We start from the raw sequence: 12821 nt of genomic DNA, 5'->3' as shown, positions 1-12821 counted from the left end.
ATGTTATTTTATTTGCAAGGGCGAGTTTAAAATTACTGGAGACAAGGGGGGGGTGGGTGATGCAAGAGTAGATAGGAGGCTGCTTGACAGATATCGACTCACGGAGTATTTAGTTACTTTGATATCAGTTCTGGATTTAAGGGGCAAGCCGGTTCAGGGACGGACATGCAGCCTTAAGAGAGCAACACCGCCGTTTCTTACGCAAAAAAGGGGGGAGATAGCGAGCGAGAGAGGGAGGAAAAGAGAGTGAGAGAGAGAGTGAGGAAGTCCTCCGTAAAAAGAAAAGCGCTAAAGATGGAGGCAAGTGAAGAAGTGGAGGAAGCAGTCGGAAGGTTGGGATAGGATGAAACGAACACACCCCCATAAGCTAAGTAAGTATATATGTAAGTATAAGGAAGTGTATATCTGAGTTCAGAGAGAGACATCAAAAGGTCAGGTCGACCCGGAGGGGATGGGGGGGCCTAAAAAAATACAACGAATCGACTCTTGGGAGAAGCCAGAGGCAGAGTCAAGAGCGCAAGAGAGCAGAGAGCATCGCAGAGCAAGCAGCGAGCCAGCAAGCAGACAGACAGACAGACAGACAAGATGAAATCCACAGGGATGAGAAAGAAACTGTAAAGGAAGGGGGGAAAGCAGCCAAAAAAAAACAGTGGAGCATGAAGAATATATTTCCATACATGCAGAAATACATGTACTTACTTACTCTTACGGGTTTACAGCGACAGCGAGAGCAGAGAAGAGCTGAGCAATGAATGCTCATTCATAGTTATATGTATATACTTCCTCCGTACATACGGAGTTGCTGCTGCTGGCTCCCTTTCGTTGACCCCTTTGTCTCCCCGTCCCGATGGATTCACACTCGGCTTCCTTCGAGGACCAAACGATCCAGAGAGGAGGGGAAGGACTGGCAAAGAGGCCATCGAGGCTCATGCTGGGACACCTGCAAGCTGTGAGAATTATACAGAGAATATCCGTACACTTTCTGTCCGTATCCAGGCATACCGACATTCACCACAGGCTCAGTATCAAGCTTGGTAACGGGAAAGCGACATGTCATCGTTTCGCTCTCGGGCTTGCTGGACACGAATACCGGGTTTACTTGCCCCGACCGGCGTGTCCTGCCAACGAGAGCACAGCCAGCCGTGGAGCCCAAGAGGAAAAAGGAGGGCCCTGTACCTCTCTCTGGTGTAAACGGGGTACGAAAAAGCAAGCAAAGGGGTGGGAAGGGAGCCAGGAAGTGATGCATTACAGGCCGAATACTGACGCCGTAATGACGGGACTTGGGGAGACGCCATTTTTCAGCTTCATCATTTTTTTCTTTTCTTTTTTTCAATTACGAGGGAGAAACTATATATTACGTCCCGGAAGGAAGAGACGGACGGGGGAATGGGAGGGATACAGTGGAGTCTTGTGGTGGGTTCATGATGGGCGACGGGACGCTGGCATGGTCAGGCTTAGGAGATTCTGATATCTGAGGGTTGGGCACGACCCAAAGGGGTAGAGAGTACGGAGTATAGAAGAACAGCAAGCAGAAAGCAGGCAAGCAGAAGAAGCGCCAGCAGAGGCCAAAAAGAAAAGAGACGGCCGTGAAAAGATCAATTATTGTTTCTTTTTTTTTCTGGCTCTTTTTTTCGGCGGTGCGTTGCTTTTGCTTTGGCTGTAGATCGTTTTTGCCTTTGCGTGGCTGATGAATGGAAATGGAATGGGAAATGGGAATAGAAAACGGCTACGATGAAGACGAGAATGAAGATGGCGAGGGAGAAACTAGTCGGCCAGACATGGATGGAAGGAAGCAAAGAAAAAGGTCGTGGTGAAGTAGGTCATCATGTCCGTTGGCTTTGCATAGCCCTCCCTTTTCTTTACCTCTATAGAAACATACTCCGTACGGTGGTAAAGGTCAGTCAGTAGTGTCTTCCTCTGGTCTGTCCATTCGCCTCTACAGCAACAAGGGCTAACCATGTCTCCCTAGGTTTCGATTAACTCATAGTGTAGTCTCTCCCTGCAGGGATCCAAAGGCGCTCCAAACCTTCCCTTTCTTATTCTGTGTTAAACGGAATGGAAAGCAGCAAAAAAGGAATATATGGTGACTGCTGATAAGTTATGATGGGAGCATTTCTTTCGTCACTCGAAAGCCTGTTGCTGACGCTCCGCCTTCGCAGGGCTGCAAAGAAGCAAAGAAAAAAAAAAAGGGGGGACCCAGCAGTCGTGGAGGTGCGATGGAGATAATCTATCCGACACAAGAGAAAGGTCGAACGGTTGGCTAATGCTTTTTGCAGGTCCCTTGAAGGTGAACGAAACCACTGCATTCTCCCTATGATGAACAAAGGAGACAGCTACATATTCCTTTCGCACGGAGGATGCACGTAGAATACTCCGTATAATATGCCCTTCGGTGATGGGAAACGTAGTGGAATGGGGGTTGGGTTTGCCCTTGGGAAACCCGCACTTGGGGTGGATTCTTATGGCTGCTGTGTGACATTGCCATGGCTCGCCTTTCCACTCTCCTCATCCGCCTTGCCATACTCCCCTAATGTCAAGGTCACCGTCGCAGACACACCATGCTGGCGCGGGAGATGGCAGAAAGCCTCCAAGCCGAAGCAAACCATATCGAATGGATAGGATAGAGACATTATTGTTCTCCAGGTGAGCTCCAGGCTTCCGCGCCCATAAGGTTTACTCGAGCTTGCCTCCTCGTTGATGTATATATACTTTGCAGCATCTTGTTGTATATATGGTTCGAAGTAAACAGGGACTTTCTCCAAGTGACTCTCGACTCGACTTGGCTGAAGATAAAACACCCAATGTTCGTTCCCGTCTTTTAAAAATCCTGCCGTTCTCCCCAATCAATTCTGTGGATGGTGCAGAACGCCTTTTTTTCTAACAGTTCCGTGGTTCGACTGTCCATCATGCAGGTAGATATCCAGAGCAGGCTGCATCGAAGCTGTTGAGTTTGCACAGCGCCATCACCCAGAGGAACAAAAAAGGAGCGCTAATTAACTTTCCTCCACCAAGCCTCAAAACTCTAGCTTAAATATGATCGCGTCGCCTTGCCGCAGAAGTGAATGGTGTGTTGTACAGGCGACGGCCAAGGGCCATGGAAAAAGCTGAGCCGGAATATATTGAGCGCAGGGCAGAGGATAACTAGTTAGTTCATGTTCAGCTGGTTCCAAAAAAACAAAAACAAACAAAAAAGCAAAGGAAAACTGGACAAATCATATCAGCGACTAGTTAGCCTGACTTCTTTCTCTAGCAGCAGATAACTGACTGACATGTAACCAGGCAACTATGTCAGCAGCGGACGAGGCGGACTGAAACTTGCCTTTTCTTTCTTTCATCCATCAGCCATTCATCTCGCCTCAAGAGGTAATGAGGACGTCCACTCGCAACAAAGGCCAACGGCATCGAAGATGCAAGCCGTCCATTCACAGCAGCGAGGCTCCTTTTTCTCACTTCTAATTGGACGCTGGCAGATTATTCTTCATCTGCAGAGCGGGAATCGAGAGATAGACAGGCGAAAGAAAAGAGAGAGAAAAGAAAAGAAAAAGAAAAAGAAAAGAAAAAAAGAAGAAGAAAAAAGAAAGAAAAAGCCCGACCTTGGTGGCCCCTTGACTCGTGAGTGCCCCATAACTAAGTAGATACGGGGTTCCATGTACTTTCCACCACATCGCGAGGCATCAAGTGTGTTAAACTAGTGGTGTGCCTGCTCCGTAGTTATGAGCCCAGTCAAAAATGTAGAAATACATTTTTTCTGGACTCCATACCGTGTCTAGAATCCTTCGCTAGCTCCTAGATATCATTTAATTAATTGGATGCTCCTATCGACGGGAAAAGGTCTTGGAAAGCCTCACACGGGAGCGTCATCGCGAAGACTTACCATACGGAATACGGACAAAGTGTGTCTCTAGCAAGCCCACCAGTAAGATGAAAGACACGCCCATAAAGGTTTCAATAACATAGCAAACCGAAGAAACTATGATTAATATAAAATATGCACGTATATGCATTGGGCACTGTTGACTGCAGAAGTTAGCATGCATACCAAGACAATCAAAACGAAAACGCCCTGACCTCTTTGTCAACTTTCTTGTCTTGCGAGTAACAACATCTGCAGGGATGCGATAGGGCCGTCTTTACTTGAATATCTCACTGACTGCTGCGGAATTCGTTCCAGCGTCTATGAAGTGTTGATTGGCTGCTTAACGGCAAGAGAACGGGTGCCAAGGTTGCTTTCAATATAATTTGGAATAACGTCCCCAGACTCCCCTCGCAGGCTGTGGTGCTTTGGTACCTTCGCCCTTGTTTTGATTGGATGTAGATGGCTCGGCATATCTCCCGCAGTCCGATTCTGTATAGACTTCCAATATCTCAACCCGGCGAAGTCGGATGTAGCTGCATATTCCCCCCCTGCCTTTTTCTCACAGCCTGCAGTATCATGACTCTTGGGCTCTTTGCTTTTCCGGCTCATATTCTCTCGATCAAAAGGCTCCACTACCAACATCCAGACAATAAGATGTAGAAGTCGAAGAGCCGTCTCATGTTTTCACATCTGAGGTCAGTGGCCCGTCACTTCGGCATGAAATATCGAGGGTCTGTCCATGGGTCAGACACGGGAAACGGGACAGAGAAGAAGGGCCGCCTGGAGGGTCGAACGTTGGTCTCACATGATGGCTTCTTCATGTACGGAGTACAGCACAGCCCCTTTGCCAATATTCCGTGCATCTTGTTACTGGGGAGGTTGTGGTTCTTTTTCGCCGTCATTGGCCGCAAGGGCGTCTCTTTCCACCAGCTGGTTTAGTTTATACTGGGAATCCATAACTAATCAAGCATACTTATTCTGCATTCAAGACAATTAACACGCAGTCTTAAGAGGGAGAAAAGATGAGTTGTCAGGCGTGGCTTTGGATGTTGCGGTGCAGAAATTCTTGATATACGGAGTACTGAGGTCGAATTAAGCTACTCCATGGATAAGCTTATGTCTAGAGAGTGATCGTCCCTGGACAGAGAGATCTTCGAAGAAGTCGAGTGAGAAGTCATGGTTACTGCGAGACAAGCCAAGGTCACCGTTACTCGTTTTCTTTTATCCTAGAACTCGAAGAGAAGATCTTCTTCTGGATGGATGCTTTTTCATTCCTCTTCTCCCACGCTGTGATCGACTCGAAATCAACGGTGAGTACGAGAAAAAACAAGCAAACAAACAAAACCACTTCTTCTGCACAGCGACGCCATTCCATGTCGTTCTTTTTTCCCCCTTCGAAGCTCACCAACCCAGCCAGCCCGTCTTCGGAAGAAACGTATCCAAAACCATTACAGGATGCATTGCATCCTGGAGGGCCGCTTTGCGACCGCCTTTTTGTGACCTAAAGGTAGCTACTGCATATACAGCGCATGTATACGTTCATACTATGTACGACCAAGTAAATAATAGTATGTGGCCCCGTCCAAGGCTGATCGACATGACTATGCTAATCTTGAGCCAGCCATCAGAGCCGCCACGGCAACAAAGAGAGCGGGCTTGAGAGTCCAGCAGAGAGGAACGAGGAGAGGAGCGTCCCAATCCCAGGTCTCTGGAAGATCGACCGCAAACTTTCAACTCGGGAGTTTTCTTTCCCCAGAACAAAGTGATTGATCTTCTCTCATGACACACATATGAGATGCCCTAAGGCGAGAGATGTGTGAAAGCTGCCCACATTTGCTTCTTTTCCCAGTATCTGTCTACCTACCTCTTTGCCGGCTCACTCCAATTTCGATACTGCTCAGACCACCTGCGCTAATATGAGTATTCAACGTCGGTTTTCTACCGATAAATGATGCAAAAAACCAGGAGCCGATGGTTTCTGATACAAGAGAAATAAAAGTTTCCATTAGTCCGCATATCCGTGGCGCCTGGTTGCTTTTCATATTCCCATAATTATGTCTATAATTCCATACTCCGCGCTCAGAAGCAACACCCGCACCCACACCACAACCTCCAAAAGGGTTGATTTCCACCGAGAGGCTCAAGCGCACAGTTAAGCTCCTAATCCCGAAGGTACACATTCCCTTGCAGCTCGCCACAACAGCACAAAGAAGAGCAAGCAGCAGAAGCAATCATGCGGTGACACGTACGGCACGTATCTCCCCAATCAAGTTGAAGTCACAACCACCGAGGAATGCCCACCCATCAGCAGAGTGGCAAGCTGGAGAAACAGAAAACGAGCTTGATCTTGACGTTTTGATGCATGTCATCGCATGCAATAATAATAAAATACAATCGACAGCCATCAAATCCCCCCCCCCCCCCCCCCTTTTCGCGATAAACAGATAAACTCAGCGATCTCTAGCAAGGATTACCTAATCCATGTTTGCAAAAAGAAGTTTGTGCAAGATGCAAAAAATGGCGGAGGAGCGAAAGAAAAAGTGAAACTCGCTGATGGAGAAAAGTTACGATACCTCCAGTCTTACTTACATATACAGCAACATCCACTCTGTGCTAAACAAGTGTAAGCGTCAGGGATGGCATATTTCCAGGCAAACTGGCGATGACATATCATGCACGGCAGCCGCGAGAGCGTCTCTCAAAGGCGGGAGAGCAACACGGGTAACTCGAAGCCGAGCCCTCGAACCCAAAACAGCCATGAAAAAGCGCAGCTTCAAGAGAATTCAGCGCCCAGGACTTTACATAATAGGAATCCCGAAAAAGCGGGCAAGCTCAAAGGAGCTTAGATGAACGCGTCAGCTTCAGCAAGAAGAACCCTGCTGGTGGAGAGTTTCCCCAGGATCACTGCTGGCCTGGGTACAGGGGCGCACCAGCAGACCAAGCAGACCAAGCAATCCAAGCATCCAAGCACCACAGTTAAGTTGAAGGCGTGGAGCTCAGGCGTTAACGTGAGTGATGGTGGTCTCTTCGCCTTGCATCCCGCGCGGTAGTTTGGGACTTGCATTGCCTGTTGAGTGGGGGAGAAAGAAAAAGCAACCTCTAGTGATAGTGGTGGGGGGTGAAGGACAGTCAGACGGCGAAGTGGAACCAAGACCACACGAGCATGAATTGCAAAAGCGAGGCCAGGGAGACAGTATCAAGTCTGCCATACCAATTATCCAGCCAGAAGAAGAAGCGTTTCTAACAAAGCCGACACAACGGAGTAGGATACTCTGGATCCCAAGGCAGTGTTATCAAATGGCTTGCTCAATACGGGAATTTACTCGATATCACGATCTTGGCGGTTTGATTTTGACTGCTTTCTCAACCTGTTTTCTTTCCCCTTTCTCTTTTCAATTTCTTTTTTGGCCATCTACAGTGATTTTGTAGGGAACTAGCTTCATGCTTTGTGACGACACCGACATATTTGCGGCGACTTCCAACATCAGGGGGATGGGATCCAGGGGGGGTCAGGAAATTTCGGGGCTCACAACATCACCGACTTGAGAGACAACACAGCATGGCCTTGCTACATCTGATAGGCCGCACGGAGCACTCCGCGATGGGGATACGGGGACACAAAAAAAGAGGGCATTCAAGTACGGTGTTCCAAGATTGCTCTGTGAGTCGTCGTAGTTTTGGGAACGACGTTGCAAAATGGAGTTTATCTGCCGTGTCAAGTTATACGAAGAGCTTATGCGTATGCAATCCGATGTGCTGTGATGGCGTGCAGCTACTCCAGTACACAAGGTGCTCAAAGAGATCAAACCTGATTTTACAAGGTGTATATTCCAACACCGCTTCCAAGCCAGCACGTCTATACTTACACCGATGCCGAAGCTCGATGGAAGTGTTCCGTACTCCAGTCTACTGGGGAAGTATCGCAGGTTACTTTTGACTCTTCCCAAGGCGCGAAGATGGCGTTATTACAGCCAAGCCGCCATCGAAGGGATCCGATCCTTGACCCGCCACAAGGGTGTTGCAGTATGGGGTGTTCGTTGCTTTTTCGCCTTTTTCGTTTCCATCTCACTGCGGATACCACCATCGGCGCCCCTTCTCAGCATGTGAAGTCGCTGAACGAGTCGTCATCTCCTCAGCTATATAATATATGGTATGGATAAAGAGGAGTGTTCTCCAGAGACAGGACTGAGTGACGAACACGCTGGGTGTCCCTCAGTGGGCATATATGGGCCATCCGGCAGTGCTGGCTGTCCAGGAGGTGTTTGAGATGCATTACGTGTCGTGTCTAATTGACCTGCTCGACGCCGGTATCTGATCAGCTCAAGGCTTGGCAAGGAAATAGGAATGCTGACGAAGAAAGGAGACATCTGCCAAGCCTGAAGCCCCTTTTGTCATTGGTCCACATCCCATCCCTTCAAAGCTGCTTTCAAGCATTCCGGCAGCAATTCCTCCTACAGGTAAAGAAGAGATGGGTTGAGACCAAACGTCGTGATAAGCGGGAGTTACTGCGCATATCTGATACATATAGATGGGCTCATATTATGCAAGGACGGGCTGCCGCTATGGCTTGACTGGTTCAACAGACGCGGGAGACCATATTAATAGTTCGCGTCTCCTGGAGCCAAATATCAATCAATCAATCAATAAGGTGCTATCATGGTTTACTCGCCTGGCTAGCGCCCGATGACGTTGATATTGAGAGAATGCCCCAACCGGGGAGAGACACGCCCTGCTAGCTTCATTCCTGAGTGCAACTCAACCTTCTCAAGCTTTTGATATGCTGCGCCCTCTTGATGGAGTGTTCCCCTGTCCTCTGTACGAGCTTTGCGAGACTTGGGGCTCTAATTTGCCTTTTTGCGAAGTCCCCAGCTAACGCAAGGCACAAACGGTTAGCTGAGGATCTCTTGTAATATAAGTGGCTATCAAGACTGAGTAAAAGACGGGGTCCAGGACACTCGCACATCACGACTCCTTGATGTAAGGTTCCATCTATTTGGGGCAGGAGATTGAATACTGTGAGCATTATTATGGAGTGCGAGTTGAATGTTGCAAAATGCCAATAATCCAATAATGAAGCACGCATCTTAGGCTATTCAAGAGTCCCCGAACCCGGCTCTTATGTTCGGTGAAGACCCTGCTGCTAAGCATTATATGACCGATGATATAGCCCAAGGGTCACTCACTTGCTGAACTATACTGGAGAGCACGGTTGTCCAGAGGGTCTAACGTTTCCTAATTGACACTATACAGCGCCGAGGTTTTTTTGAAACCCAACCTCAAACAGCATTAATATCAGAAATTATATCGAGCACGAAGCCGTTTGAGCACATTTTTTCATACTCCGTACGCCCACTCGCGATCTTCATAATATATATATATTCATCCGAGAGAAAGGGAACAGCATAGCAAAAGAGGAAGTACTACTCCGTCAGTTTGGATATTCTATTCCTCCCTGGCAAAGGGATTCTTCACGCTGCCGGCAGATCGCCATCGAGGCTTTCCACAGACTTTTTTGTTTTTTCCCCAGTATCCCTTCACCTTCGATACCCACGTTTTGGACGGCTATCACTACCATTCACTCCTGAAAACCACGCATTCGTGGCTCAGATCACCATCAACTCTCCACGCTTAACCCTGAGACGATCATGCTGGTTATGGCAACCATGAAAAAGAAGGGGGAAAAAAAAGGATACAAAATAAATGAAGCATTCTTATTAATGTGATCTCCTCAGGAACGGGTGGTCAATCACTCTTGGCCTATCTCTGATCCCAGACCGCCCTGATCTATCTGAGATCTCTGGCGTCTGGAGAACACCCAGGCGACGGACGTCTTCCTGTCGCTTGGGCGAGGGCAGCACAGGCTGATGGGCTGATGGATCATGCAGGAGAGGAGGACCAGCCCCGACCGAGCCAGTAGGCACGGAATTCCTGGTACTCGTAATACCGGAATACAGCGAAATCGCAATACCAAAGTTACGATACGGTTACTTACTTTACTTTTACGAATGTTACCGTACTAAAGAAGGTTATCTGGCTTAAGGTTTGGTGAAGTGCAGGTAAAGTTGGATCCGCCAAGCCCGCTAAAGCTTCGCCGGCGGAGCTTTTATATCTCACGAACTGCTTGTCGATGGTGAGGGAGCAAAGGGAGCATGATTCAATCAATAGCCTCCTCCGAAGTGATCTTCCAACGTTTATTTCTCTTTGCTCGCGGAGGATCGCCCGCTCCCAAGGATATGGACATCTTATTGCAGCCATTAAGCTTCGCTAAATGTCCAAATAGTGACGAGCCAAGAGTCAATAGATTCCGGCTGGGCGTTGCTATTTCCTTTCCGTCCTTGCTCCCTCTTCTGTTGTTTGCACTGCCTGCCTGCCCGCCTGCCTGCCTGCCCTGCCCGTCTTTTCCCCCTTCCCCCTTCTCTCATGTTTTTGATAGAATATATGGGTCGCCGGGGTTATTTGCTTCTTTCGTTTCTTCCCCTTCTTCTTCTTCTTCTTTTCTTTTTTTTGCATCTTAGCTGTCGCCCAGTGACAGGGAGCTTTGATCGGGAAAACAAACGAGATGCTGGGAAAGGACGAAAGCATATTCTTCGGATTCAACGTATATAGCGACTTAGACACCGTATAACGCGCAATCCACAATCAGGGAAGGCAAAGAGATGAATACGAAGTTAGGCGCTTTATTAAAATAATGATAGGGGGAGATCGAGTAAGGACATGTATGTCTGGCATCTCGCAGTGTGGAAGACGCAGAGAGAAAAGTAAACACGGCCAATTAACTGGATCCTGCTGCAGTCCAAGAACTGGATATCGACCGAATCACATCACCCAGAAGGGAGACAAAGGATTTAGACCCCTGTCAACAGCGAGCCATATCCTCCATACAAGCATTCCCAATCTTATATGGCTAACCAGCACTCCCCACAGCGTCCGTCCAGTCAGCTTTCGCGCCGAGAGCAGGTTACCGTCCGATTATGCTGTAACTGTGTGTGTCTACGCGCGTGTGCGGTGTGGATAGACTTGCTAGCGACTACATGGTGATGTCACAGTACATCACCGGGGGCCGGGTTGCTGCTGCGCGTTGCAGGGGCAGGAGAGATTCATCCGGAGAGTCATCTGCCCCCTAACCATGAAGCTGCGTACATTCAACATTACATAGCGCAGAAAGAGAGGCAGGGCCACAACGCCTCCGGGAGCAAGGGGATCTTCCTACAACTTTTTTTTTTCACGCAGTCTTTGGCAGCGGTTTAAGTACTGAGTCTGGGATAAACACCGCTGCTAATGCAGCTCCAAGACGGCACAGGCGTTTGACTAAGTTAGCTATCCTATACAGCCATACATTATTAGCGCTCGAACAGGCAAACGGGACAAAATTCGGGAGCCGGACGAATGGATAGCGCCTCCGTATCGTTCGAGAAGTCAACGTCCATCGACGGAGGGCAGCGGCGCTTCACTTTCAACTCGCTCAACGCACTCTTGGACCGCGAACCCTTAACCAAAACCACAGGTACGTACGGGCTAAGACGTGGAAGTACGGAAAGAGTACGCCTTGCTTGTTCCCCGGTAGCGTCGGTGTGCCTCTACCGTAGCAGAGAACTAAGAATGCCCACCCAAGTCGCAGCGTATCGTTTCATCCGCTTGGATGCCTCCTCAGCATTCCAAATATGCTTGACTCGTGGAAAAAGCATGCAAAAAAAAAAAGCTGAGCTCGTCTCTACCTGCTTGCCCCCCGTCCTGTCGTTTTGTCTTTCCTGCCACCGCGCTCCGATATCCCTGCGCATTCTGAAACGCACCGGGCCTCCCAGATGTCTGCTGGCCTCCCCCCACATCCCGTCTTGTTCAGCCTCCACTCCTTCAAGTGCTCCTTGTTTGTTCCCCCTGGCTTCTTGGCTCCGCGAGCCCCCTGCCAGCTATGATGTCAGCCCAGCCGTGCTTGGGGAGCGCAAAGACATGTGGTGAACTGCTGGTTCACTGTGAGGTGAGGACGCCCTGATACTGCGGACGTTCCGCTATGGGGGCAGAGGGGGATGTTTGCGCGGCTTCCCTTGGTCTCATCCTTCTCCTTTTTTTCGTTTCTTCCTCCAGGGTCGACGAACTCGCTGGTTTTCCCGAGAGTAGCCAACGTCGTTGGTTCTGCATCTTCCAAGGCTGCGAAACAATGTATACGCAAGCTTCCATCTACCCCATACATAGTACGGAGCCATACTCACCAGGTTGTCGCCCCGAACCGAGTCATGGTGGAGAGAACGATCGATGATCAGTCAAGACAAGATCATCTCATATCATGACTTCGACCAACAGCAACGTTCCTGAAAGCATTCCGCCTGCCTTCCATGAACGTTACTTTTTCTCTCTAGTCCAGCTTTCTTTTTTGATTCCTTCTAGAGCCTGAGCAGTGCTGCTGGCGGGCATGAAGAGACGCGCTTCTGATAGTATCCTTCGCTTTATCATGCGAAGCCAGGCGTCTGGGCCTGAAAATCACCTCGTCATCACGAAGATCAAAACAAATACGGATAAATAATGGGTAAAAATGAGGAGAAGAGCGATATATATATGACCTTGTGGAACAAACTGGCTGTTAATACCCGTTAATCAAGTGGTTTCCTCGATGCCAAAGGCGGGGGAGTACGTGCATCAAAGGGGCTACCCAGCCACCGATTTGCCAGCTCACTATCATCACGGAACTCCAGAAATAAATCTCAGCACGTATCGAGGAGTGATGTCGATGTTTAAGCAGTTGCTACGAACCTCTACTATCCAAATGCTTTTTTCTTTTTTGATGTTATTATATCCTTCCTGCGACGGAGTAATCTCTCTTCCTCCACAAATACTTCACGCAGCCCGCTCAGAGTCCGTCACATCTTGTGAAACTTGGGCTGCGCTCCAAAGGAGCATCTCAATCGGTGGTAGCACTGCAGTTTTAAGGGAAGGTGGGAAATGTACCTGCTCAGCGCTCCCAGCTCTGGCC

At 48.8% G+C, this 12821-nt stretch overlaps 3 protein-coding genes across 3 annotated transcripts; 2 read left to right on the top strand and 1 right to left on the bottom strand.

Moving 5' to 3' along the window:
- Window positions 1-500: 500 nt before the first annotated feature.
- TRV_06261 (uncharacterized protein) lies at window positions 501-1038 on the top strand (the record flags this gene model as incomplete). Its single annotated transcript, XM_003019672.1, has 2 exons — window positions 501-691; window positions 720-1038. Coding segments are annotated over 2 exons (510 nt in total), but the record flags the coding sequence as incomplete, so codon positions are not given.
- A 2369-nt stretch (window positions 1039-3407) lies between these two features.
- Window positions 3408-3635, top strand: TRV_06259 (uncharacterized protein; the record flags this gene model as incomplete). Its single annotated transcript, XM_003019671.1, has 1 exon — window positions 3408-3635. The coding sequence occupies one exon, from the start codon at window positions 3408-3410 to the stop codon at window positions 3633-3635; it is 228 nt and encodes a 75-aa protein (XP_003019717.1).
- A 6539-nt stretch (window positions 3636-10174) lies between these two features.
- On the bottom strand, window positions 10175-10366 carry TRV_06258 (uncharacterized protein; the record flags this gene model as incomplete). The annotated part of the gene is made up of 1 exon (XM_003019670.1): window positions 10175-10366. One exon carries the CDS (start codon window positions 10364-10366, stop codon window positions 10175-10177), a length of 192 nt encoding a protein of 63 aa, XP_003019716.1.
- Between the last annotated feature and the right edge of the window lie 2455 nt (window positions 10367-12821).

Source organism: Trichophyton verrucosum, assembly GCF_000151505.1.
Source record: "Trichophyton verrucosum HKI 0517 chromosome Unknown contig00685_1.f1.exp, whole genome shotgun sequence".
NCBI classification, from domain to species: domain Eukaryota; kingdom Fungi; phylum Ascomycota; class Eurotiomycetes; order Onygenales; family Arthrodermataceae; genus Trichophyton; species Trichophyton verrucosum.
The sequence above is the reverse complement of the archived record's forward strand: the minus strand, read 5'-3'. Positions and strand labels throughout refer to the sequence as shown.